This window comes from Vicugna pacos, chromosome 3 (assembly GCF_048564905.1).
Source record: "Vicugna pacos chromosome 3, VicPac4, whole genome shotgun sequence".
NCBI classification, from domain to species: Eukaryota; Metazoa; Chordata; class Mammalia; order Artiodactyla; family Camelidae; genus Vicugna; species Vicugna pacos.
In genome coordinates this window covers 8,753,870-8,781,483 of record NC_132989.1, presented here as the reverse complement: position 1 = coordinate 8,781,483, position 27,614 = coordinate 8,753,870, and the positions used below count along the sequence as shown (strand labels likewise).

The 27,614-nt window shown below is 44.2% G+C and overlaps 2 protein-coding genes and 1 non-coding gene across 10 annotated transcripts in view; all 3 read left to right on the top strand.

The window, feature by feature from the left end:
• THG1L (tRNA-histidine guanylyltransferase 1 like) overlaps positions 1 to 11,120 on the top strand; it is a 28,494-nt gene extending 17,374 nt beyond the window's left edge. For 2 of the 5 annotated variants that reach the window (XM_072953865.1, XM_072953886.1), the window contains 6 exons: positions 892 to 949; positions 5,290 to 5,466; positions 6,135 to 6,304; positions 7,073 to 7,161; positions 8,372 to 8,479; positions 9,613 to 11,120. In XM_072953865.1, the coding sequence (XP_072809966.1) occupies positions 892 to 949; positions 5,290 to 5,466; positions 6,135 to 6,304; positions 7,073 to 7,161; positions 8,372 to 8,479; positions 9,613 to 9,774 (764 nt within the window). In that variant the 3' untranslated portion in view covers positions 9,775 to 11,120. Of the gene's footprint in view, positions 1 to 891; positions 950 to 4,031; positions 4,343 to 5,289; positions 5,467 to 6,134; positions 6,305 to 7,072; positions 7,162 to 8,371; positions 8,480 to 9,612 lie in introns of those variants that run through there. The other 3 variants (XM_072953872.1, XM_072953879.1, XM_006211894.3) reach the window with 2 other exon arrangements.
• On the top strand, positions 4,831 to 4,903 carry TRNAA-AGC (transfer RNA alanine (anticodon AGC)). Its single transcript has one exon. It is a non-coding gene; the product is annotated as a tRNA-Ala (tRNA).
• A 1,659-nt stretch (positions 11,121 to 12,779) lies between the features above and the next one.
• Positions 12,780 to 27,614, top strand: part of LSM11 (LSM11, U7 small nuclear RNA associated) — a 30,606-nt gene continuing 15,771 nt past the window's right edge. For 3 of the 4 annotated variants that reach the window (XM_072953828.1, XM_072953835.1, XM_072953821.1), the window contains exons 1-4: positions 12,812 to 13,277; positions 18,621 to 18,760; positions 20,632 to 20,715; positions 21,173 to 21,381. In XM_072953828.1, coding sequence (XP_072809929.1) covers positions 12,827 to 13,277; positions 18,621 to 18,760; positions 20,632 to 20,715; positions 21,173 to 21,381 — 884 coding nt within the window. In that variant the 5' untranslated portion in view covers positions 12,812 to 12,826. Of the gene's footprint in view, positions 13,278 to 18,620; positions 18,761 to 20,631; positions 20,716 to 21,172; positions 22,035 to 27,614 lie in introns of those variants that run through there. The other variant, XM_072953817.1, reaches the window with a different exon arrangement.

The window sequence follows — 27,614 nt, the reverse complement described above, 5'->3', positions numbered from 1 at the left end:
TATCTTTGCCAAAAGACAGTAAGAGGGATGCTGGGCAGGCAAAACAACAGCTATGTACTTCATTTCTTTAAAACCCATAGAAAGGCAAGGTGGCAGAGCGGACTTGGCATCAGAAGAACTGAGTTCCAACCCTAGCTGTGGAAGACATGGGATATTGGGCAGTCCCTTAACCAGCTCCCACAGAGTTTGTTTCCTTTCTTATAAAATGGAAAGGGTTATTGTTCGGCCTCCCCGCACTCATTGAAAGGGGAAAATGAGCTAATAAAAAAAGAATATAGTTTGGAAATTCTGAGTTTCTTACGTCTGGAAGGTATAATTATTATTTATTATATTTTCTCAAGTCAGTGTGTTGCCCAGTGCCCTTACACACCGAAGGTTCCCAGTAGGTGTTTATTAATTGGCTGATCCATGATATGGACTCACATTACTCTGGGTACTTTTCCAAAACTTTATAGAGGCAAAATGTTTTGGCAAAATAATCATTCAACATAAAAATTCAACAGTTTCAAGAACATATGGCACAAGCTGTCTTTTGACCTCATCATTCAGGTCTCAATTTAAATACTACTTTCTCAGAGGAAACTTTATGGACTATCCCCAGCCCCCCAATCAGGACAGGGCCTCCAACCTGTTTCATAATACTTAACACAGTTCTAGTTCAACAGTTACTTGTGAAACTCTCGTTTAGTGTCTGTCTTCCTCAACTGGCCATGAACCCCACTGTGCAGGCACCACGGCTGTATGGTTTGCTGTTGCACCGCAGTGTGCGTGGCACATAGTAGGAAATTAAGAAATATTTGTTCAGTGAAAGAGTAAATTCATGCAATTAAGTGGAACGAGATCAGGTGGACTAGGAAACATACATGTAATTTCCCCTTTCTTTTCCCCTAGTATTTTTTTCCAAGCCCTCCAGTGACCACATCCCCATGACTTCTGGAATATACAATCAGTGAGTATTTAGAAACTAAATCTATTCACTCTGACTTATGCAAGCCATGTCTCAAAAATGCAGAACACATGTAGCAACTGCAAGGCCTGTAATCATTCATTTATTCTAGAGCAATAGTTCTAAATTTTAAACTCATGTATATCCTGGTATGTGCTAATGCTTCTGTCTGCCTCAAAATCATAACAGAACTAGGCAGTTCATTCCTGGAATCATATACATGACTCCTAGCCAGAAATTTGATTACAGTGGTTCAGAATGGGGAAGAAGACTTTAGAGACAAATTATTCCTTCTTTTTACCCGCCTCCACCCTGAGTTTCATTTACATAATGCAGTTCTTAGTACAAATGAAATGAGTCAGCATCAGGGAAGACAAAGTGAAATATGACTTCCGTACCAAAGGCGACTTTTCTTTCTGCCAACCCCAGTGACTAAATGATCTTCTCAGTAATAGAATTAAAAGAAAAATAAAGGTCAGTGTCCAGTTAGATCATACATATCTGTTGTGTGCAGAATTTTTCTTGTACTTTAATTTTGGTAAAAAAAAAACACGTAACATGAAATTTACCATTTTAACCATTTGTGTGTGGGGGAGTAATCAAGTTTATTTATTTTACTTAATTATTTAATGGAAGTACTAGGGATTGAACCCAGGATCTTGTGCATGCTAGGCAGGCACTCTACCACTGAGCTATACCTTCACCCCCATTTTAACCATTATTAAGTGTACAGTTCAGTAGTGTTAAGTACATTCACGTTGTTGTGCAACCAACCTCCAGAACTGTTTTCATCTTAGAAAATCGAAATTCTATACCCGTTAACAACTCCCCTTTTCCCACTGTCCCCGTCCCCTTTCAGCCATCATTCTACTTTGTCTCTTGAATTTGACTACTCTACGCACCTCATTGAATTTCCAGAATTATACAGTCTTTGTCGTTTTGTGAAAAGTGTCCCCTCCCCACCAAGGCCCAGTACAGGGCAGGCCTATTGCTTGAAGGGGCTTGGAGTGGGAGGCCCAGGGTCTGCTCTTGCACTCTGCTCCCACTCCAACAACCAGGAATGGAGGTGAGAGGCACAGTCTCGTTGTAAGATTCTCTTCATCACTCCCCTCTTTTCAAGGCTTAATTTCCACTGAGGGCTAGGCTGAAGTGTAGGCAAGTCAGAGGCCTTCTGTGTAATTGGCCTGGTGGTGGGAAGTCCTCTCTTCCTGGGTTGGCATGGTGCCTAGGGCCATTTTTAGCACCATCCCAATCCTCCAAGAATCTCCTGAAGAGGAGCAGCCATAGCTCCCTTTGGCCCTTCTAGCTCTATCTCCAAATCCTGTCTAGGAGGGGTGAATTACTTGCCCAGTGGCCTCAGAGGCAATTCCCAGTTCCTACCAATCCCCAACCTCTGAGCTCCTTCTTATGGGACTGATAATGATGATGACCTTTTCTAGGCCCCAAAGGCTGCGGGGGACTGCAGTGAGGTATCCCCGTCCTGTCCTCAGGTACATCACATAATTGCTGCCTCTCTTCTACTGGGTTAGACTGCTCCAGAAACCTCCAGGTGGTTTGATACAATTTCACATCTACTTGTTTATGACTTAAATGTAAGTTTTCATCAACTTGTTAATGGCAAAGACAAAAAAAAAGTTGTTTTTTGAAGTAAAGTTTTGCTTTAAGAATGAAGTACGTTGTATCAGGATGTCATCACCTCATCTGTTGTCATTGATAAGCAGTCAGAAGGTCAGCTGCTGAGGGGCCCCACTGGGGGCTTATCAATTAAATACAGACTAAGAAGCAGCCATGGCGAGGACACATTTAGACAAAAGACCCAGAGTTTGTGAGGACAATCTGAGAGTTTCCATCTGGGCAAGATGACCCTTTGCTGACCAAACAGCTCTCTAAAGACCCTTGGGGCATTAGCTTCTGCTGGGTAAAGGCAACTCTTTTACTGGCAGTGGGGAAAGCTGTGCAGGTACCCTGCAGAGGTCATCTGGCTGGTCAACACCAGGTCTTGTGCTCTAGCAACAGGGGACTTTTCACTTCGTTTACTGGCAGCTGGACATCAGCTCACAGTTGGCTAGGATGACTCTCCCCAGAACCAACCTCATAGGAAAGATACACCTCAACTGAAGAGGGTCTTTATCTGTTATCTCCCTTTGCCTGGAACAATAGTGTAATTAATCTGTCTCTTGTTTAGAGTATGTTATTTCTTTATTGGCTTATTGGGAGATATATCCTGTATGCTACTGGCTTGTGAAATTATTATAATTCCCACAGTGACCTGTAGTAAGTAAAATATTGGCAAACACAATCTCAGTCTCAGAGCATAATTTGCCCAGAAACAAAACATATGTATCTCTCTCTGGATGGACATACAAGAAACTGGTAACAGTGATCACCTAAAATAGGGAGTTAAGAGTCAGTGAGAGATTTATTTTTCATCATATATCCTTCTATATTGTTTGAATAATATTTTCTCCAGGGTTAAAAAAGAATGTAAATAGGTAATGAATTCAAAAGAGCTTTATAAATCATACATCACACAAATATTAGGGTTTTGTTGTTACTATTATCTACCAAGCAACAAGAAAGCAAACACTGGGTCTTTATTTAATTGTGAAAAATTTGAGTAAGTTCATTTAGTACTCTGTATGCTGGAATAAGAGGTTTTTTTTTTTTTTAATTTTTTTTTGAAGTCATGCTTTGGAATATTTAATGACATTGGAAAATAAACAAGGTAAATGGAAAAAATATAAAAACTGCATAGGTGTCTGATTCCAATCTTGTGTGTTCCCTGTGTAAACATATATATACAAAAAGACACTGGAGGGAACAATGCTTCCACGGGGATAGGGGAGACTCAAAAGTGTTAATTTTCTTAATTACATTTTTTCGGTATATTCCACATTTTCTACAACAAATTAACGCATGTAATTTAGAAAGGAAAAAAAAACACACAATTAAACCTTCAAACTTGGCCAGAAAGGATTTTTTTAGGCTTAGTGAAAGTGATTTGTTGCAGGACGTTAGGAGAAAGGCGAGCAGCCACGGGTAGTGCAAAGAATGGAACTCTCCTTTCAACCCCGAAAGTCGATTAGGAACTACAAGGAGAGGCGAGAGAAATACTGGCCTCCACTACGGCTAGAGCGGTCTTGAAAAAAGACACAGGAACTTCCGGGGGGCGGGGCTTCTTTGTCCTTTCCTTTCCGTGGGGGAAATGAGGGCCGCTTGCAAACTGAAGGTTCGCGATAGCTTGGCCACCACTTCCGTCATTCTGAGACGGTTTCTGAAATTGGGAGCGACCATGGCAAAGAGCAAGTTCGAATACGTGCGGAACTTCGAGGCTGACGATACCTGCCTGGCCCACTGTTGGGTGGTGGTGCGGCTGGATGGCAGGAATTTCCATCGGTGAGCGACCTCGGGTCGGGGCTCCGTGGCGCACCAGCACTTTGCGGAAATCCAACAGCTCCGGTCACAGTTCATGGTTACCGGGGTAACGCGGCAGCCAATGAGCGCGCGGTATTGAGCATCACCCTTCGTGCTGGCTACACTGTTCGAACCTGAGCTGGTCAGGGTAGTTAAATGAAACGGGGTGCCCACCTGGTGAGGAGCAGACCTGAGGTGCCCGTTAACAAGGCTCTGGTAGAAGATGTCACTTTTGGGCGCATTATTTCAGCTCTTCAGCCAATTGCCAAACTATTTTGTTGGGTATTTGAGGAATGGCTGTTCAGCGGCCTGTTTAGGCCTTGCTGTGAGCAGCACTGTATAGTATGTTTTTGTTTCGTTATCACTATCAGGCTGCGTGGACTAGATTCAGGAGGGGGAAAGAGCCAGGGGAAAAAAGGTGTTAACAAAAAGATGGGCATTTAATTCTTAAAAAGTGCTACTTTAGAGGGGGAGGGTATAGCTCAGTGGTAGAGCGCATGCCTAGCAAGCACGAGGTCCTGGGTTCAATCCCCAGTACCTCCATGAAAAAAGTAAATAAATTTTAAAAAGTGCTACTTTAATAATGATTCTTGTAATTAACATGTATTGAACACTTCCAAGGAGCTGGGCATAGTTGTATTTGTTGTCTCCCTGATTATCTTCAGGACAATCCTATGAAGTAAAGACACTTTGTCCCCACTTCACAGCATGGAGAATGAAAACAGCATTTATCTCCCTTTTTCTCAGTTGGTCAGAGCAAGAAAAAACTTGAGTACTTAACAAAAGGGATCAGGTTGTGGCTAGTGGAATTTCTGAACTCAGCACTTCTGCAGTGTCTTCCTCTTTTAACACTCCCTTTGATCTGTGGTGTTAATGACCAACTCTCTTCCATCCATGTCCTTTTTCCCTCTTCTTTTTCCCCTACGAAGGTTTGCTGAGAAGCACAACTTCGCAAAACCTAATGACAGCCGTGCTCTGCACCTAATGACCAAGTGTGCCCAAACTGTAATGCAAGAACTGGAGGATATTGTGATTGCATATGGACAGAGTGATGAGTACAGCTTTGTGTTCAAGCGGAAAAGTAACTGGTTTAAAAGAAGAGCCAGGTAAAATTCTGTGGTGTATCTGCTTCAGAATATTTCCTACCAGCATTTGGTTTCTGCTTATCTTAATCACAGACTTAAAGACTGCAGTATTTGCAACTGCAGGATGTATGTATATAATATGGTAGACTGTTGTACTTCCATCTGATATCTGGGCCTTCTGTATGCCTCTTTATCTGATTCTTTCCCTCTACTCCTCATCACCTTAGCTTCTAGATTGATCTGGCATTGAACATTAAGACTAGATACAGAGACTAAACTTTAATTTAAGGAGAATCACAGTACAAAATAGATCTGATATTTGCTTTGGCAGTATATTGAAACTCCCAGGAAACAAGTCATATAGTGAACTGGTAAGTTTTTAAAACAATGGCTTCCCTCCTTCCAAGACTGGGGGGAGAAAAACCTTCTTTAACCATAAGTTCACATCACACCCTACAGAGAAAAGTTTGGTATTAGTAGATTACTCATAGGACTAAAAGGAGAGACAAGCTGCATTTCAGTTGTATAACTGAAATATTAAGAGTTTTTCTTGGCCCAATGCATCTTATCTCTTGGTTTGCTGGACACTTCGTGTAATCTCTCCGTTACACTCACAGACCCTGTCATGGTGTTGAGTTAATGTCATGTATTTTCTCTTTTCTTGCTCCACCCAACGTGCCTTTTGCAAGTAAGTTCATGACTCTCGTGGTCTCACAGTTCGCCTCCAGCTATGTCTTTTATTGGCGGAATTACTTTGGGGACCAGCCCCTTCTGTATCCCCCCGGCTTTGATGGAAGAGTCGTGGTGTATCCTACTAACCAGACGTTAAAGGACTACCTCAGCTGGCGGCAAGCAGATTGTAAGTGAAACCAAATTAACAGATGTAATTAAACTGCTAATTCCATGTATTAGAGGTGGTGGTCTTATACTGTTTTGGCTCATGTGTATTTTGTTTGGAATGCAGTACTTCAAGTTTTTTTAATTAGTTGCAAATACTTGAAAAATTGGGAGATTTTAAGTAAATACTCCCTATATCCAGCTTTTTTTTGAAAAATCAGAAGACCTAGGTCAATCCTAGGTCTATTCCCACTGAGTATTGGACAGAACCTGTGCAGTGACTGTGGCCTTTATAGACACATAATACATGAACCCAGGAGCCAGTGTGTCAGGGTCTGTACCATTCCCTCCTATTCCTCTGGGGTCACCTGCTTTGCTTTACACATGTGTGTTTGTGCTGGCCTCAGTGCGTGTCATGGCCCTTGTATACATGACTATGATGAAATGTTTGTGAGACCCCTTTGGTGTGTCTTGATTTTGCCAAAAGAACTGGGAAAGAGATGGGAATAATATAAATCAAGTAACTTTGAAAGTATTCCTTGGCTTAATGCACAATATAACAGATTTGTGTAAAGCACAACTGAAATGACAGGATAAAACTGTTAAGAAATAAGGTTTTTTTCTGCTTGACCACTTCCCTTCATGTTCAGTGTATATGGCTTTGGGCAAGTAACTAAATGTCTCTAAAGTCTCTTTAAAGAGGAGACAGGCAGGGCTCCAGGACTCTTCGAAGGGTGAATATTGAACAGATTCTGTATACGTACACAGTGCTATTCTGTTTTCCTTACAGGTCACATCAATAACCTTTATAATACAGTTTTCTGGGCACTTGTACAGCAGTCTGGACTAACACCAGTACAAGCCCAAAGGAGATTACAGGTATAAGGGTCTTACTGCATTAATACTTAACTGGGGACAGTTTATTGTACACTCCCCCATGATATCTTGCCTTCCTTTTAAGCTCCAAATTTTTGTAGCTTTGTTTCAAAAGGATTTAAGATCACACCTGAAGCAGCTCTGCTGCTTGCTTGCTTTGTGACTGTGGATAAGCTACTACTTCTCCCTGAGTTTCAGTGTCCTTAGCTGAAAAGTGGAATCAATGACACTGGCTGTGGACTCCCACGTGGTAATGCTTGCCTGGACCTGGGTATCGGCTGCCCTCTTTATCTAGGGCACGAACTCTTCTGTTTTGGCAGTCCCACCTGGCCTCTTCAGTCCCATTCCCTGCTGTAAGCCTGGCATTTCTTAGGTTTTTGACCCCTATGTATCACTAGGTGTTCAGGCTCTGGGGGTCAAATAATTGTTCTCAGATACTTCCATTTAATTTTATCCTCTTTGCCTCAGTTCTTTATAGGTAAAATGTGGAAAATAATAGTTCCTACCTCACAGGTTTATGGTGAGAATTAAATGGCATGATGAATGTAAAACACATAGGCGAGTACAAAGCACACTGCAGGGACTTAATAAATACTGGCTTTTGTTATTAGATGACCATGGTACTTGTAGGATAACGGATCTGAAATGAGATGATGTGTTGTAACAGCTCCTAATACAGTGCCTGGTACATTATAATGACTCAGTAAATGGTCGTCATTGTTAACAATAATGGTGAAGACGTATATATAGCAATAGCAGGAAGGCTGATGGACCTGGCCAGTTTGGGAATGCCGAGTTTAGATTTTGATTCTTGTAAGAATAAGAGCACATTCAGTCTTGGGCAATTTATATTCTCTTTCTGAGCTTCATAACTCTCATCTCCAAAATGGAGATGGTTGTGAGGGTCAAAGAAGAAGATAGGCGTGAAGTATCTCGTACAGAATCGATACTCTTCCTGTTCGTTCCTCTCACCCCGTCACAGTGGTGACTTGTAAAGCCAGTGATTTTAGGAGAATTTTAGGAATTTTGACATTTAAGTAAGATTTGAACTGCTCTTAAAATGAAAATTAATTAATATCTATGCAGCGTTCGATAAAATGCTTCCACCTCTTGATCTGTTTGTGGAACTTTCAATAGAGACTGGGATGGATAGATGGGGTCAAGGGGGAGGGAAGACCTACAAAGCTCTTTCTGTCTGTTTTCCTTTCTTCAGGGAACTGTCACAGCAGACAAGAATGAGATTTTATTTTCTGAATTCAACATCAACTACAATAACGAGCCCGTGATGTATAGGAAGGGGACTGTGTTGCTGTGGCAGAAGGTAATGCTGCTATGTACGAAGGCGATGGGGGTCAGAAGCAGCCTGTGCCCGTCCCAGGCTCTGTCTTGCCTGCTGCCTGTTTGCTGATGTGACTCCAGTTGCTGGCATGAATTAGACCCTTTCTAAAACGAGACGCTCTAGATTAGTATTTTGGATGCTTGCTTTGTCTGTTTGTCAGTGAACTTTGTGACCTCAGCTCTCCCCTTCTGTAAGTAGAATCACAGAATTTTAGAAATTAGGACACTTATTTTTCTGTGTCATAAGCTCTCCCCACATCTAATCAAACCCCTTGAAACAGGTACAGTGCAGCTGTGAGGATTTTTGCATTCAGAGAACATTTAAAAAATACTTTCTCCCACACTGGATAATTCCATTAAATGGTCCATCCATCCTGTGAGAATTGTAATCTGAGGCACTGATGTCGTTTATGAGGGTTCTGTCCCTTGCAGAATGTTCGAGAGATTCCCCAGACATTCATACGTAATACTCTGTAATAAGCCTATGCGTTGACCTAAATTTTTAATTCTACCAGTATTTTCTCTCTGCCAGCTCCTGGGCATAATAATGTCTGTAAATTTATTTCCTTCTGTCTAAAGTAGTTTCTTCTGAGATGAATGTTTTCAAGTATTAAGGGGTACCCTGAGAGCTAGGTATCCCACTGGCAACTTCAGCTCTTTTATTAGTAATTTTTAAACATATTTGTTCTTTGGCACAGTCTTGGATACTTCTTAATGCAGATGGGAGAGCAGAAATATCTTTTTTTTTCTCCCCTTAACAGAGGCCCTGGGGATTGAACTGAGGACCTTGTGCATACCAAGCACACATTCTACCACTGAGCTATACTTCCCTCCCCCAGAAATGTCTTTAATTCTATGATTATTGCCAACAAGGAGCATGAAATCCCTCCTTTGTTCTTAAGATCTCCTTTCAGGATATAGCAACATGACTTTTAAAGTATTTTTAGTTGTAAAGAAATTCATGTACGGTGAGATACATGTGTGTGTATCTGTATGCGTGAAAAATAGTATGTCAGAAGTATATAAAGTAAAAAAGCCAGCTACCCCCACATTTCCCATTTCTCTCCCAAACCCACTCTCTACTTAACAGTGTCAACATTTTAATTACACATGTAGGTGGATGAAGTCATGACAAAAGAAGTTAAGCTGCCAGCAGAAGTGGAAGGAGAACAGAAGGTGGTGACCCGGACCAGGATGAAGCCAGCGCCCTTACACTGTGACGTCATCGGGGATGCTTTCTGGAAGGAGCATCCAGAGATCCTGGATGAAGACAGCTGACCCTTTACTTTTCAGTCCTGGTTTTTCTTGACCATGCAGGGCCCCCCTAAGTCTCCTGGCCGTAGGTGGCCCTGGCATCTGTGCCACCCAGAACAGTGTCCTGGGAGTGGCGTGACTCTGGTTGGGAGGGGAACGGGGAAAGAAGGGATGGATGTGGGTGGTGTATCATGTTCTGTTTTAAGTAGAACACCTTTTTTGCGGTGTTGAAACGTGGTTCCTTTGATAGAAGTGCATTTTTTAAAAAATCGTGGTACTATTTTTATAAAGCAAGAACTATTTTATCCCTTGCAGAATGAATCATTTTTAGATTGTGGCATAAGTCTTATAAAAACCCGTGAAGCTCTTTTCACCTGTGATAGAAGATGAGCCCAAGCTTTACTTTCGCCCACCTGTTCTTAACTGGAGAACCCAGTGCCCTTGGTAGCCTCACCTTTCCCACCCATCCGCTTGCATTTATCTTTGGCAGACATGGGGTTAATATGGGTTGTTGCCTGCCTAATGGCTATGAATCCAGGAATTCCAGGGCAAACTCGGGGTATTGTGCCAGTCTCCAGGTTGGCTACTTGGGCTGAACAAATGAGTCGTAGTTTGGATGTCCTTGTGTAAACATCCTGTAGATTGATTTTGTGGAGCTGTCAGCATCCTCAGCCTCTTGCCAGGGGCAGTGATTCCAAGGCCACTTACCTCTTTCTAAGAAGAAAGAGAATTACTTGTGTATATGAGAGAGAAACATGTGGCAATGAATGTGGAGGAAGAAACATTTACTCTGTGTCCTCAAGATACTTCAGTTTTAAAAAGTCACCTTCCTGTTGGACTTCCTGAAAAAGATTCTCAGGTGGCCTATATCATCAGAACAATGGCATTTGAATTGGAGAGTAGAGGGGCCAACATTCCCCTCGGGGGCACAGGTGGCAGCTGTCAAAGGAGTCCTAATAGTTCACCTGCCAGCGGAGCTGGGTGGGGAGCAGCAGGAATTGCGTGTTGCCAAGCTTTTGGTCTCTGAAGAGGGGAGGCGGTGGAGATAGGAGGTGGGAGAACCTGCATTTCCTCTTGTCCACATTCCATATTTTAGAGGAAAAAGATTAATTTGGCTCTGTAAAGAATTAATTAAGAGACAGCCCACATCCCAGTGCCTGGTCTTGCATTGTAGAATTTACAGCCAAGGAGAAAATGTATTTTTGACGGGGCGACGGCTGGTCTCATCCCTCACTAATTGACACCCCATCTGTCCATGCCTTTTTTTCCCTTCCTCTTCTCTTCGCTCCACAGGAATAGGAGGCATGGCTCATGTTTGGTCATTGATAAAATTTCTTTGAGAGAAAAAAATAAAGGTTTCAACTCCCTTGGCCTAATTTTTCTCTTTTTTTCATACAAATGCAGTATGAGTCCAACTTCCGTGTGTGTTTTTACATAAGCCAGGATCACATCTGTCATCACAGCGGTGGTTCACAGACTTCCGGATGCAGAAAATTTGCTTGAAACCCTTGTTTAAAACGCTAGTTCCAACCTCTCCCCATGATTTGGGGGTTCAAAGGCTTTTGATGTAGATGGTCTTCAGTATATCACACTTTGGGTAACAAGGCCCAAATAGTCTAATACCTAGACTGTGATACACCTAGACCAGTATACCTAGATATACAGGTATAGGCCAAGTAAGGCAGTGAGAATGTAGCACTCGATTGGCCAACGTAAGTAAATGGCAAGTAAATTTACAGCATTTTATAGCGAAACAAATACAAATAAGTATTAATGCACATTTTCAAGACAACCACCCAAGGAAGGTTTGTGCTTTCTGTGGGTGCTGTGTGATATTACAGGGGCTATCACTCGATTTTGCTGTACGGTGGAGGGGCATGCACGTATTCCTTGAATCCCCAGCAGTTAGCAGGCTTGAGGTTTGTGTTGGGGCAGGGGGTTTTGAGCAAAGGAATAAGCCTAGGTTTAATATTTATGCCATAATTAAACCTATTATGTAGTGCTATTAGAAGCATTATTGGATGGTTTTTATCTTTATTTTGCAGCATGTATTCATCCTGAAGTATACTTCACAGTTGCATATTAATTTTCATCCTGCTGTCTAAGGTAGAGAATAGAATTCTTTCAGGTTTCCTTTCCAAATCTTAAACTTTATACACAAAAGCAACTTGTATAGAATTAATACCAGTTGATAGCAATTTGGGGGAGTGCTGGCGGTTAGGAAGGTGATTTGTGTGGCCTGCAGGTAAGTGGAAACATCTTGGCTCTGCTGGGTGAGGGGATAATGTCTGGGCCTTTGGTACAGACTATCATTTCAATATCAAAACACAAAAAATGTTTTGCTGAACAGAGGCCCTGAAGTACAACCAGGTTTTGTAAATCCTCCATCAACCTGTCCTCCAACTGCAGGATCCTGGTTTCCTCCAGGTGTACGGCAATGCTTAGAAAACCAGTGATGGTGGATTTTCCTTAATACTAGCGTCTTTCTGGTGTAGGTGTAGGTTTCTTTTTGCATACGGTGTAGGAAATTGAGGACTATGATCCACCCCGTCCTTCAGTTTCATTGTACACTTAAGTATAAGCTAACATTCATAGAGCGTTTATTATGCTCTTTACATGCAGTTATATTTTCATTCTTCGGGCAATTCTACCATATTTCAGATGAGAATGTAAAGACCCAGAGGGGCTAACTAAGCATGATTATCTTGCTTTCATGCAAATTGGAATAGTATTTGCCAGAGTTCTTCCCACAGCTTCCCGCCAGCTCGAGCAGACTGCCGTTCCAGAGAGCAGAGAAACGCCTGGGGAGCTTGTTAGAATGACAGTCGGGGAATCAGGACTATTAACGAGCACCCCAAATAATAATGACATAGATGGGGAAACATCGCGTTAAGGCAGGTGCCCCGGCCCGGGCCGCTGAGGCGGTGCGCCACACCCCCGGCGGCACAGAGCGCGGGCGCATGCTGCCCTCAGGCGGCCGCGCCGGCGCAGTGCGACCCCAGGCCGCGGCTGCGCAGTGCCGCCCTCTGGCGGCCCCGCTCCTTCCCATCGGCCTCGGCTTGCGGGCCTTTCAAACATGGAGGAGCGGGAGCGGGGGGCGAGGTCGGCTCGCGCCGGGAGCCCCGCGCGGCCGCCCAGCCCGCGGCTGGACGTCAGCTCTGACAGCTTCGACCCGCTGCTGGCCCTGTACGCGCCCCGCCTGCCTCCCATCCCCTACCCCAATGCGCCCTGTTTCAACAACCTGGCCCAGTACGAGAGCTTCCTCAGGACCGGAGTCCGGGGCGGCGGGCGCGGGCGGGCGCGGGGCGCGGCCGCGGGCTCGGGGGCTCCAGCCGCCGCCGCCGCCGCCGGGCCCTCGGGCAGGACCCGCCGCCGCCAGGACGCCCCCGCCCCGGACCCCGAGCGCATCCAGCGCCTCCGCCGCCTCATGGTGGTCAAGGAGGACGGGGACGGGGCCGCCGGGGCGCGGCGGCGGGGTCCGGGTCGGAGCAGGAAGAAGCCGCGCAACGTGCTCACGAGAATGCCCTGTGAGTCCCGCGGGCGGGCGGGCGTGGGTCGGGGGGCGGCTGTCCCGGGCGGCGGTCCGGAAGGTGGTGGCCAAGGCGGGGGTGTAGGGGGCGGGCGCGCGCCGGGGGATAGCGGCTTGGCGCGGGTCTGCGTGTGGCGGGGGGGGGGGGGGTCTGGTGAGGGTTGAACAGATCGTCGGCGACGGTGGGGAGGTTCTGCTGGAGTAATGTGCGTGATGGGGGCGTGGGGAGGGTCGTCTGAGTAATGAAGGGTCTGAACGAACCGTGGAGGGAAATGGTAAGGCTGTACAGGGAATAAATAGCCTTGGCGAGAGTCTGCGTGGATAACATGTGCAGGTTCGTAGAGGTGTTGGGGTCCACTGAAGTGGCTACAGAGGTGATGAATAGCCTATAGAAAGGATCTGCCGGAGTGTTGGAGGGTCTGGAGAGGTGTTGGGCCTGGAAACCAGACATCACAGAGCGGGTTTGCAGAGGCAGGCGATAAAGAGGTCTTGGGACCACACACGGTAGGGGAGGGGGAGGTTTTAGGAGAGGGAGAGTGATCAGTGAGGTTTGGGGATGATGGGATGGTGTGTAAGATCTATTCAGATAGCACAGGGAACATAATCTCTTTAACCCCTGCACTTTAAGTGACAGCTCGTTCTTGGTGCTGTAAGCAGGAGGAGGGCTGCAGGATCTTGATATACATATATTTACATTAGCAAGTCACAAGTGCTGGAGTGCAGCAGGCACAAAATGCCGCCGAAACAGACACTGTTTTATAGCCACTCTGCCAGGCTAGGTGCAGGACTTGTCTGTCAGGCTCGTATTACCATATGCACAGGTTAATTTCAGTTCTGAAGGTGTAAATGGCACAAGGGAATTTCTTGCAGCCTCCTAATAGATCCTTAGAGTAAAGATGTAAACAGCAGAGGCTGCTAATGTGCGAGTTAGGTCTTGTGTAAATGGAATAAAAACAGCCCAGGGTTATATCTTTTGTCATCTGGCAAGCAGCTCTGACATCTGCCCCGTGAACACAATGACCTACTTAGCCATTCAAAGCATCTGTATCCTGATGGCTGAACTGTGGCATTATTAAATCACTCCTTTGGAATGGAGAGTTGTGCTAAGCAAAGGAGTATTTTCTTTCATTCCTAGAAATGTGTTTGTTAAGAGAAACATCCTGAAAAGCTGAATGCTGTTAGGGTGACTTACTGTGCCGGAGCATCCCTAAGCTACCCCAGGTTGCTTGCTCAGCAGTGGCACAAAGATAAATTATGCATGTTCCTAAATTAAGAGCATTTGGGGCGACCTTATTTTGCCCATATTTTTTTTTACCACTATCAGATCTTTGAAATGCACTCTAGGTCTCAGATTGTAACATCTTATTTTCATTTTGACAATTACTGCTTTGCTTCCAAGATTTTTAAGAGAAAAATATTTCTATGTGGTGGATGATTTTGGCTTTACCTGTGGAACACTTGGCTCTATTGCTAGTATGACGAAGTGTGAAGGCCACAGTGAAATATATGCCAGGAACCTAAGTTGCAGAATGTGCCCTAGGCACTGAAAATTTTAATCACACTCCTGGAAGCAGTTGGGTGTACATGGTAGAGACGAGTAGGTACCACAAAGAGTTGGTGACCTTCAGAAAGCAAAAACAGTACAGAAGCATGGGTGAGGATTAGATTTATTCAAGAAAGAGTTCATATAAGAGGTCAGCTTTAAATCTTGAAGTTAAGGTTGACGACAACAGTAATTATATAAAAATCAGGCTATTGAGGTATAATTTACGTATAACCAGATTCATTCTTTTAAAGTGAGTTTTGACAAGTGTAGAGTTGCAAAATCACCCACCACAAGCAAGGCACAGAACACATCCATGATCGCAGAGTTTCCTCATGTCCCTTTGTAGTCAGTTCACGGTAATTTTATTGTTAATTATAGCTACTGTTATTGAGCCAATATGTGCTATACACAGTGTTAAGCTCTTTAAATGCATTATATCTCATTGTACCCTCGGATACTACTTGATAAACAAGGAAACTGAGGCTCACTGAGCTCAGTTACTTGCCCCGCATCACATAATTAGTTAGCCTGCAGTGAGTCCTGGATTGTCCAGTGTGCTTAACCATTATGCTAGTCTCAGGAGAGGAAGAGTACTGATGTTTCCTTGCTGCTTTTTGGTGGGTGGAGGTTGCTACATATGTGGTTTATGTCCAGAGCAATGAGGATTGAATCTGGGTCCAGAGAGGGATTTGTTGCCAGAATGCTTTGAGGACCAAAGAGTTTCTCCTTGACTTTGTTATGATAGAGTGGAACCATGGTGTATATTTGTAAGCAGGAGCCTTTGTACGGCAAATGTTTCTAATAGCCGAGTTTCTAGGGGTAACGTGTATTTGGGGAGGCAGAGTAGATCACAGACTCGGGGTTGATTGCCTAGGTTTGAAGACTGGCTCCTCCACTTCCCAGCTGTTTTGCTTTAGGCAAGTTACCTCAACTCCCTGGGGCCTCAGTTTCCTCATAGGTGAAGTGAGGGCAATAAGAGAACCTAGCTGTAGCTGTGACATTTAAATTAGTTAACATTTAAAGGCTTACAATTACGATGTCCCCTAGCATGTAGGGCAATTCTCATCAAGAGTATTAAATGCAACCGTGATTGCTGTGGGTGGTGGCTGTGGTTATTATTAGTTTTAGACTGTCATAATTAAAAGCCCCAGGTCACAATGCAGTATAACCTGCCGGAATTGACTGTTGGCTCAGCAGTTTACTAGGTAACTAAGTAACCTGGAGCGAAATATTTAAACCTTTCTGAGCCTCATTTTCCTCATCTATTAAATGGGGTGAAATAGTAGTACCTGTGTGTTCGAGTTGTGAGGATTAAGTAAAATGATGCATATAAAGTTAACTTACACAGCATCTGGCCACATACTGAGGGCTTGGTAACTGGTGATAATGTTGGTGACAGTGATGATGATGACATTGATGTGGGAGGGCTAGGGAGCTAGGAGACCCTTGAAGTGAACCCATCATCTGATGAGGCTCTGAACTGTACTGTTGGTTGTGGGAAGAGAAAAGAAAAGGCAGGTCTTGATTATTGAGAACCTACTGTCTGAACTTTGTGATGGCTACGAACAGGGGGCAACAAGAGGGGTTTAAAATGGCCTGGATTTGGAAAGGTGTGGCCCAAGAGTAATGACAGTGGAGATGGAATTTGGAAGAATAATTTCTTCAAAGATAAGGCATATATATATATATATACACACACACATATGCAAAATGAGGGTAAAAAATGTATATTTTTGTGATACTAAGCTTCGGAAGCCTGGCTCATATCCATTTGGGGTTTGTCACGGAGCCTGCTGGGAAGAGCTTCAGAATGTGCCTCCTGATTCAGAGTGTGGGGCTCATTTTCCTCTTGGCGTTTTGCTCTGGTAGGTGGTACCAGTGTTGTAGTTTTGATCATATAAGGAGAGAGATACTCCCTGGAATAACACCGTATCAAATCTTTGAAAATGAAAAGTCAAAGGTACAGACGTGAGGGTTGAAAACCTGAGTTTGCTGTTTGTTTAATTAGACTAAGAGACTGTTGTTAAGATTCTTGTCCTTTCTCTCTGATTTGGGGCTGCGTAGGGAGAAGTAGTGCCCCTGTTTCTTCCAAGTTAGGAACAAAGTAGTCTTTCTTCTCTGTGGAAATATATATGTGTATGGTGGCGGAGTGGGGGAGCAGTGCATGTATATGCGGAGAGGGGGTAATCTAGGCATTGTGATTAGTTTCTAAGAAATCGAATTAAAGAGACTTAGTCCTTACGTGAATCTAGAAGTTAACTAGTCTAACCTCATTTTATGAATGAGGAAACTTGGACTTGCAGAAAAAAAGTTGCTCACCAAGGTCACACAACTAGTTATAATGACCTAAAAATTGTTTACAGTGCTTGATTGAACACTGTCTACAGCACGTGTCTGGATATATGTACATACACACAACTTTCTATATCAGAGGTTCAAAGAATTTTAAAATATGGCTGGAGGAGAGAGAGATGATGGAGGTCAGACTAGATTCTCATGTCCTTTTCCAAGGCCACTGTTTCTGTCACTCTGCCTCCAGCTGTGTCTTCTTGCTGAATCTTCAGTCTGACAGGCTCCTACTTCTCATCTGCTAACTTAATCCAAGAATATTTTCTTTTATTAATTTATCACTGCCATCATTTATAAACCAACTCATGAGTGAGGCATAAGGAGGTTAAGAGTAACCAACCTTAGTTACGCAGATTGAAAATTAAATCTTTTATGTATCTAAAGGCCCTTATTCAGGAAAACCTCCAGAATAACTTCCCAGAAGTTGTTCTCTGTTATGTTAATAGAAACAAAACAGAAAACTTTTGTTTGTTTACTGTCAGTGGCAATAATCTCCGAAGGATTTTGCCTTGCAAACTTGGGGGGTAAGACTGCGACTGTGTATGTGTGAGTGTGTGTCTGTATGTGGTTTTCTTTAGGGAGGTCTTCTGTAGTATAGCTAGCATATTGTGAAGGTTAAGTTAACATGAAATAATAAAAATAAAATTCATCCTTGCTCCCAAGCTTTGAAAACAAGTATCCATCATAGAAAAAGCTGCAGTTTATAATCCCAGCCTTTGTCCCATGAACCGTCATACTGTTCTTTTTATGTGATGCTTATCATCAATCTCCTAAGAGCAAGATGCTCAGCAGGTGCCTTTACACCAGCAAGGCTTGGAATACAGTCAGGCCTGCTCCTCCGAGTGCAGAGATGATGGACACTGAAACACTGGTGGCCCCAGAGAGCTCATGCATGGAGTAGCTCAGACTGGGGCACCAAAGGGCCATCCTCTCTTAGATGACTGCATGTGTTGAAGGGCAGATGAGGCCCACGGTGCGTTTCCTTTAAACATATGACCACGGTTTTTAGTTCTTTGGAAAGCTCAAGCTTGCTTGCTGTTCATGGGATTTATCTGAGAAAAATTGTCTCAACAAAGCATAAAACTGAGAAGAACCTAACTGCTGATGTGTGCATTTAACATAGTATTTCCTTTTTGCCCCCCCAAATTTTTAAACAATGGTGCCTCTTAGAATCAGTGACGTTATAGAATCTAGAACATAGAGTTCGTGAAATATCTGGGTGATGGCCGTACAGCTGAGTTCCCCATGTTTTGGGGAATCTTGTCTCATTTCAGAGTGCATGGCCTGTACTAACCACATTGCCCATTGGGCCTTCTTGCTCCCACGGTGAGGTTGCCACTGCGACGTGTCGCCTTGCGTTGCTGGAGATGGCTGGGTGGTCTTGGTTGTTAATTCTGGGCATGAGAGCAGATGTTCATGCTGTGCTGACCCTCCTTCTTGTTCCAGTGCATGAAGGCAGCCCTCTGGGTGAACTCCATCGTTGTATCCGGGAGGGGGTGAAGGTGAATGTTCACATCCGCACTTTCAAGGGACTTCGGGGCGTCTGTACAGGCTTCCTCGTTGCGTTTGACAAGTTCTGGAATATGGTAATTAAGCCTTCCTCAAGGGGCTGCAGAACCTCCTAGGGATTAAATCTTTTATGTATCTATCTGGAGGAAAACCTCCAGAATAACTTCCCAGAAGAACTAGAATCTTTGCACTCTCATGGGCAACAACAGAAAAGTGTTTTTTATTGCCTTTCCTAAAGTCACGGGCTTTTAACTGGGGTGGTTTTGCCCATTCCTCCTTCCCAGGCATGTTTGGGAACGTCTAGGGACATTTTTTTGATTGTCACGACTATGGGATGGGGTACTGCTGGCATCTAGTGGGTAGAGGCCAGGGCTGTTGCTGCATATCCTACAATACACAAGACAGCCCCCTGACAGCAAAGAATTATCTGGTCCAAAATGTAACTAGTATCAGAGTTGAGAAATCTAGCCTTAAGGGATTTTAAACTTATTTTGTCGTTTAGTAATTTGGTATTGATTTCCTACCAACTATCCTTCATTTGAATTAAATATTTATTGACTTCCTACTTCGGCTGGGCACCGTGCTAAGTACAGTAATTTCAGAAAGGAACTTTCACTCTACAGATTTTGGAAAGACAGATGAGGATAGAGGTGAAGCAGGCATATTAATAAGCAGGACACTTGGCATAGTGTTCCCTTATGAAGGAGTGTACCACGTGCCCCGGTGTCCTAGAGGCTTACTGTCTGTTTACTAGACATTTGTAGGAGAGAAGGGGTATATCGTAACACAACTGTAATATGAGACAGTTAAAATGGGAGCCACCAGGGCTGTCTAGTGTTTCTTTCCATACGATCTTCCATTGCTAATTTTTCTTTTCCTTGTGCTCTGTCCCCGTCTGTGCATTCCCCTTGATGATAGCAACAGTAGTTGCTAATGCTCACTGAGCCTGTGCTGTGTGCTGTGTGCTGAAGGCTTCATATATATTATCTCAGTGGGTGAGCGTAGGTCTGTCACTCTTCCATTTCACAAGTGAAGAAATTGAGGCTAGCGATTTTGGAAGACTGGTCCCAGAGCACACTTTTAGTAAGTGGGACGACCATGACTTTATCCCAGGTTCTTTCTGGCCTCTGAGACCATGTTTTCAACCATTATGGAGTTAGAAATCCTGGATTTGAATCCTAGCTTTACAACGTGGTGGCTGTGTGACTCTAGGCACACTTCTCTGAGCCTCAGTTTTCTCATCTCTAAAATGTAGGAGAAAAATACTTTATTATTATAATTTTACCTTTGAAGGGAAAGGCTTAAGAGAATCTATTTGATGACAGTGGTGGTAGTGTTAATACTATGAGCTTGTATTTGTAGGGTGATTCATACTTCTCAAAGTAATTTCTCATACATGATCTCATTTGTTAGTCTCTCAACAGCAAGAATTCACCAGCAACTCTGTGTGTAACCTTCATCAATGAGTATTAATTGCTGTCATAAGACATAGAAACTGAAAAGGAAAAAGAAGAAATAGACTAGTGTTTCTTAAAGTGTGGTCTGAGGCTGTCCTGCATCAGAACCATGGGGTTTCTGGTTATAACAGACAGTTCCTAGGATTCACCCCAGACCAATTGAATCAGAATGTGTAGGAGAGTAACCTTGGATCTGAATTTTATATGCTTCCTAGATGTTCATGCTCCCAGAAATTTAAGAACCTCTACCTTGCATTTGTGAAGGCCCCTCACTGTAAGAGAAACCCATCTTATGTGGTTAAAGCAGCTTCGAATTCCCACTCAGGGTGCCAGGTATTACCATTTTTTTCTGCCCAAGAGCTGAGTCACCTGTTAAGTTTAGTTCTGCTACAATTAGATGTTATTCTGCCTTTTAAACCTTTTCCTGAAAGCTGTAAAAATAATATTTTTAACTCGGCCTGATTTTTCCCCTTTGGGCTGTTTTCCTCTAGGCACTTACTGATGTGGATGAGACCTACCGAAAGCCTGTTCTAGGCAAAGCATATGAACGGGACTCCTCACTGACCCTTACCAGGGTAAGCCGTTCCCCCGACTTCCTGAGTACCCAGCATGCCTTCACGCTTAGGAATTAAGGTCCCTGAGCCAGGGCCATGGGGTTCCCTAGTGGGAAAGTCCTGTTGCTGTCAACCAGCTATGCCTGGACCAGCGTCTTCATTAGTCCCTTTTCTCATGCCCCCAGTGAACCTGAAATGCGTCCGTGCTTCTTACCTGCATATTGTCTGAGCAATAAGTTACCTCTTCTGAGGCTTATAAGTCTTTCAGTTTTATATCATAAAAAAGTGAGTATCTTTTCTCTTGACATACTTATGATTTACCTGAGTCATGGCTAGGAATAGAAGACTCATGACTAGCTTTTGAAAAATTGCAGAGCAGAGAGCCCACAGAGCGTGATTAAGGGACCTGGTCTTTTCTATGTGCTGAAAGAGGGATGTTGAAAGAGAAGTCTGATATTTATCATTGCTTTCCTTGTAGCTGTTTGATCGACTGAAACTGCAGGATTCCTCCAAGAAGGACGCTGATTCTAAGTCTGCAGTTGAAGACTCCACTCTGTCCAGATACTCCCAGACGTCTACTTGGAAGGTGGCTTCGGTGTGGGGAAGAGGAGACACTGACCGGGGTTCACGCAGGCGTTCCCGCTCCGTCCCTTCTTCCCTGCAGGCATCTGCAAGGGAGGAGTCCAGGTCAGAGCTGTCAGGGAGGACTACACGGACAGAAGGGTCGAGTGCGGGAGGTACCTTTTCCAGGGCCACCACCCTCTCCCGGGGCCAGCCCCGTAAGAAAAAGCGAAAGCCCAAAGTGGATTACCAGCAGGTATTCACTCGACACATAAATCAAATTTTCATTCGAGGAGAGAATGTCCTGCTGGTTCATCTTGCACAGTAACCAGCTGGGCTTCACCTGAGCTTTGGTTTTTAGACATAAGGTGCATGAACCGCTGCTATGCTGTATCCTAGTATCCCAATGAAACTCTGAGTTGGAATGATTCCCTCTGGTCCTGCATGTGCAGAGCGTAGAGCCAGGCTGGGGCCCTCTGGGAGACGAGCTCCATGAAGGGGAGGTAGGCCTTGGAAGGGTGGGTGGGTGTTTGCATTAATGCCAAGGCCAAAGCTGTGCAGAGGTGCTTGTGTCTGATTTGGTGTCATGGCCTCAGACACTCAAACCAAATATAGTAAGATCTTGAATTAGGGGACATGGTATGCATTGAATTCACTCCACAGACACTACAGCATGGTGTCACCTCAAAAATGATCTCATTTCTAAAAGCTAGTGCCCTGAGCACTCATGAATTTGTTTCTAGGAATAAATAGCAGTATAAACTGCCCTGAGCCCTGCAGCACATCTTGTAACTGACCTTTGAATTTTGCTTTGCGCCATTCTACCATTCTCTCTTGACCAAGAAATGTAATTTGCTATCTTTTAGTATCTATAAGATCTAAGAAGGCTACCAGTTTCTGTAAGAGCAGAATTGGGATAGGTGGTATGCACACAGCAGCCAGCAATGAATGCTCTGTCTTTATCCCTCTCCTCATTACGGGAAGGAATACAGGACCCACTGGTCTTCCCCTGGCCAGAGGGAGCTTCTGCAGATGGTGTACCAGATGGGACTCTAAGCTGCTCTTGTCCTCTTTGACTCCTGTGGCATGGTGCTAGTGCATGTACCCTGTGTATTGCCCCCTCTGTACATAGTGTGACCTGTCCTGTGAGCTTTAGGGCAGGACACCGTGACCTTCATGTCTGGCTTCAAAGACTTCTGTAGGAACTCAGTAATACACACATCGTGTGGCTGAGAGTCCCCTTTCCAGGCAGGGCTGGCCCTGCCTGGAGTATCTTTCAGGATAGTTTTCCATGAAACAGGGGTGTAATTTTATTCCGTTATGTCAGGCCAAAGAGTTTCTCACCAAGTACAACAGTGGTGTCTGCAAGGGACACTTTACTCAGCCTGGCTTGAGTAATCGGAACACCAGACCACCTGCTACGACTTCTACTTGAATCATATGTTTATTCAGTCATCAGTGTAAAATAGGCTACATTTTGACACAGACTGTTAGGCAGTATTGACCTTTTGTTAGTTTATATTTGGTTTTATTTTAGATAACTTACATTCAAAGTGAGAATAAGAAATAGCTAACCAGTTAAAACGTTTGAAAAGAAAACTTCCTCTGCTGTATTTGTTGTGTCACTTAGGTAAGGCTTCTGAGAAGTGGCTGAATAAAGTTCAGGGAGCCGGGACTCCTGGTCCTTCTGCCGGCCGGGCCCCGGCTCACCACACAGTGAAAGGAGAGCAGACTAGCCCCTCTGCCTCTGTTTTTCCCCATCAGACACCTACCTCACAGGGGCACTGGGAAAAGGAGTTTGGGGGAAGGCATGTTAATGTCTCTAAACATGTTTAAGTGCCATGAGTGATTTTTACTCTGTTTCATAGCATGGCAAAAGTGCTGTGTCTCATGAGCAAGGCAGGTGCTGTATGATATAAGAAAGTAACCTCTGTCGGGGTCATCAGAAGGCAGTGATGCTTCAGGAACTCTTCCGTACTCCCATCCTTTCCCCTGAGGAACAGTGGAAGTTCTCAGAAGAACGTCTTCAGTAAAAGGAAAGTAACGTTTCTTTGCTGTTCCCGCATCCCAGGCCCCGCCCCTTTCTGGTCACTGTGAGAGGGAACCACCCTTGCGCCCCCCCCCCCGCCCCGCACTCTGGGAGAGGTTCACGTGGCAGTGCCAAGGAAGGATGCGCATCTGAAGATGACACATCCCTAAAGGGGGCTCCGTGGGAGCTGTTTTTTTGTTTTTATTTCAGAATGCATTTAAGATACATTCTTCAGAACCAGATTAGAGGCACTGAACATTTAGAGAGGTTCTAGGTTACAGACGCAAGCGAACAGTCGCCTTTGGAATCTGCCAGTCTAGGTCTCTTCTGAATGGCATATCTAGAACCTCAGTTTCCCAATTAGTAGCTGTTTGTTTAATCACCCTTGCCTCTACCTCTTTACCAGCCTTCCCTGTTTGGCTGTCCCAACTGTCTGCCCTCTTGTCCGTCAGCTAGAAGCTGTACTGGTTACTATATTTTTCCCAATAAAGTAGAAATTTGGATTCAAAAGGAATATAATCAATTTCCACTTATCCTAGTAGTGCCTGAGTAAATCTAATCTGATTTATTTTAAACACATGCTGGTTTTCTCGTTTGCATATAATTTTCACATATCTACGTAAGGATCGATTTACTGCTTTTCTGCCCAACTTAACAATTCCGGCTCTGAAAATTGTTTTAAAAGTCTGTGTGATCTAGCATATGTGCCCATGTGCCCCTACTTATTTCTTTGGTTTGGACGGTGATTCTGGAATGAGTACTGTGTAGTAAATGTGCTGTTTTGTACGAAGCATGATGTTCAATTTTTTTTCCCCAGGGAAGTTTTTTTTTTTTTAATTACTGCCTTTTCTTGATTATTGGAGAAATTTTCCAAAAGGAAAGAAAAGTAAGTCCTAGTAGTGTGTGTGCTGCTCAAAAATGTGATCATCTAGGACATGTTAATAAGTTGCTCTGGAAATAATGGAAGTCTTCCTCAGGAGAAGGCAGAAAAGAGGGAAGTAACAGCAGAACAGTAGGTCCCTGGAGGCCCGCCACCGACCCACCGAGGGGCCCCCACGCTGCCGAAATACAGCAAAACCGGAGCCTCGTACTCTCCAGGGATTTGGGTTTGGCACACTGAGTAGGTGTAGCACTTATTTGTGAACATTCACCCTCGGTCCTTCACAGCCACCTCTGGCGGTGGGAGCGCGTTGTCAGGGCAGTTCACAGGGCAGCCCTGTGCGCGTGTTGAGGTCTTCTCTGGGGTGTCTGGCTTTGTTAGGTGGCAATGTGGGATCGACAAAGGGAAGGTGTGGCCTCACCGCCAGCGCGATTTCCTGGGCCATTCTTTGTGCACAGCGATGGTTCTGCTGTTCTGCAGGAGAGCCTGCACTTGAGTTTACGCCAGTATTGAGAGGCATTGCTGCTTCCTTTCGGAGACCATTTATGACAGAGGTGGGCCACTTGTGAGATGGTTAGGCAGGGTAGCAGCGTCTAAGACAGGTGGCCTTGGACCAGTTGGTTCCTTGCTCTCTGTGCATGGTGCGTGTCAAGTCAGCAAGCTCAGAAACCGTTAGCGTTAAAGTCTAGGTGCGTAGTAGTCCTCGCTCGAGGCCTTGGTGGATCAAATGGGGAAACAGCCCAGGAAAACCTTTAGAGATTGTCAGGCCGTGAGCTGAGCTGCCCTTAATCTCGGAAGCCTTACAGAAACCTAGGCGTACTGCTCCTGCCCCTGGAGAAAAAATAGAAACCTAGCTTGATGCAGAGTGGATTTTCGTATTTCTGTTTGTACTGCTGACATGGCAGCTGGCGTGGGCAAAATCATGAGATGGAATCTGTTCTGTAAGTTACTTCTTGAAATTTCCTCATAATTTTGCCTGTAGGAAAAAATTAAAATTATTCAAAGACAGCTTGCTGTCACTGGTGCTGCCCCAAAGCTTTCCAATCCTTTGTGTATTTTTTATGAATGAAATGGTTGCTGTGGGGAGATCAGGATTCATCTAAGAGTATCTTGGTATGAATATAATGGTTTTGCAACCGTTTGAATTTTTCTTTTCTTGTGCCAGATAAAGAATGCAGCTGTCCCCTTTTTCAGTAACTTCTGTTCATCAGCTTGTGTTTTCCTGGGCAGTTACTCCCAGAAGGCTTTTCTTAGTGATTGTAAAGCAAGAAAATCTTATCTGGGCCTGTGTTGCAAAGTTGGGCAATCTGTCATTACTTTCTGGCAAATTGAATTGATGGATTTTTAAGATAAGCCTTTGGGGTTCCTGTCACAGTTTCCGGGGCTCTGAGGAAGGGTTGGGCCTCCTCTGCTCTCAGTGTTTTGAGTGTTTTTCAGATGTTTGTAAGTTCTCTTGCACTCTTCTAATAAAAATGAAGGCTCTCTGTCAAGAAGTGGCTTTGGATGACTTGGAGAGCTAGGAGGGAAAATAAGTACACCTGAGACCTTCAGTTGGCCTTTTATTTATTTAGGATAAAAAGTAGTTTGATAAGCTACCAGAGTTAGTGCTTCTTTAAAGACATTCTCTGAAAAGATAGGAACCGTCCCTCAGGAAAGCTATAAAAGCTATTCCCAGTGCATTGCAATTGCTTTTGATGTTTAGTCCTTTGGAGCAAATGTCTTATGTTACGTCTCATGTTATGTTTTTAGAGCTGTGGGGGAAAATGTTTAAAAAAAATCAAGGGGTATTATTAAACAACGAGTAGCTGGCTGACTTATGGGTGAGCTAAGTTGCAGGGCAGCTGTCCAGTTCTTTCTCTGTTGTCCTGACAGTAAAGCAGACAGTAAGTGATGTCTTAAAAAGTGATTTGCTTATTTCACACTGACATCTAAAGACATTAGCTTTGTGTTTGGCAACCCTGGGGACACACCTCTGTGCCGTGACTTATTAATGTTTTTTAGACAAGGCTAAACCTGAATGACTCTATGTATTTATAATTTCACTCTTCGTATACCAGCTGCTAAAAGAAAAAACATGACTTTTAATCTTGTCTTGAAATTACTCCTAATTGTTAAATTCACCTAAACCCTTCCTGTTTAGGGAGGGTTGCTACTAGTAACATCAGTTTGCAGCGTTCTTCTTTAGGTATGTGTCTTATGGGAGTCTGGAAACTGTAATAAATGTGATTGTATTAATGTACTGACTGCTTTGTCTCTGCTGATTGGGGGTGGCATGTGGGGGTGGGGGGAGGAGGCAGGGGAGTCTGTTACCAAGTGAAGATGCTGACCTAGAGAGTTAAACTGTCTCAAGCTTCCTGCAGTCTCATCGTTGTAATCTCGAGTCTTTCCTTTACCAAAGCACACACATCTAGATCACTATCCTTGAGACTGCTTTGTTCTTCTAAGTTTATTTGAAGTTCACTCTTAGAAAAGGAATTCGGGCCACATTGTGAATTATCTCTTCTAAGCGCCCAGCAATGGTAACTGCCCTGTGGCTTTATTCTGCCTAATAGCTCACTGGCAGTGATCCACTCTGCTCACCGCTGAGACTGACTCTGCTCCCCTGGAGGATTTCGCCACAACTGACTAATTGATCCTCACATGCTTCCAGGAGTACCTGGATTTGCCACCAGCTTCCCTCTGTGCACGTAACAGGAAGTTGAACCGCCCAAAGATTTGCGACATTGATCACATAATTTCCTCTGTGTGCTTCCAGCACGGAGTCACCTGGGTAAGGTGGACAAGTAACAATGACATTGATCCTCAGAGAGGGAAACCTCGAGTTAACTGTCAAGACCCAATTCCCCACTTTCAAAGAATGCATTAAGTTGGGCTTAGCCAACACACAGGAAATTTCTAACCACCGCAGTGGAGGAAAGGGAGGCAAGACCCACGTGTTCCAGTTCTGGCCCTGGTTGTCCTGTATCACAAAGACTTGTGATTAAATGAAAAATCCTCATTAATCAAAAAAAGCAGAAGAGTCAGCTAGCTTGACATTTAAAATGTACAGTGATGTTTAAATATTGGCAGCGAGTGGAGGCCAGTGCAATGAGATGTATCTTCTGTCACTCTCCCTACACTTCCTGGGTAGGAGTGGCAAAGGAAAAAAAAATGTACTTTGCCCAACCCGGTTCTCTCCTTGGATGTGAATGAAGCGTACTTCAGTCTGCTCAGTGACCACTAGGTGGCAGTGTCTTAAAGAGAACTGCCTAACTGGAGTCCCGGAAGGACCCGAGTCTCCAGATCTCCAGTCGCTGCTGCAATTTATTATAAAATGCTCACCGGTCTGGACTGAGATAATCAAGGGAAAACAAACTATTATCTACTCAAGTGGCAATATAAACGTTTCTTACCAATATTGAATTTACCTAATGTGAAGCTTAGGAAGCCTGACTGAGGGCAATCAGCCGG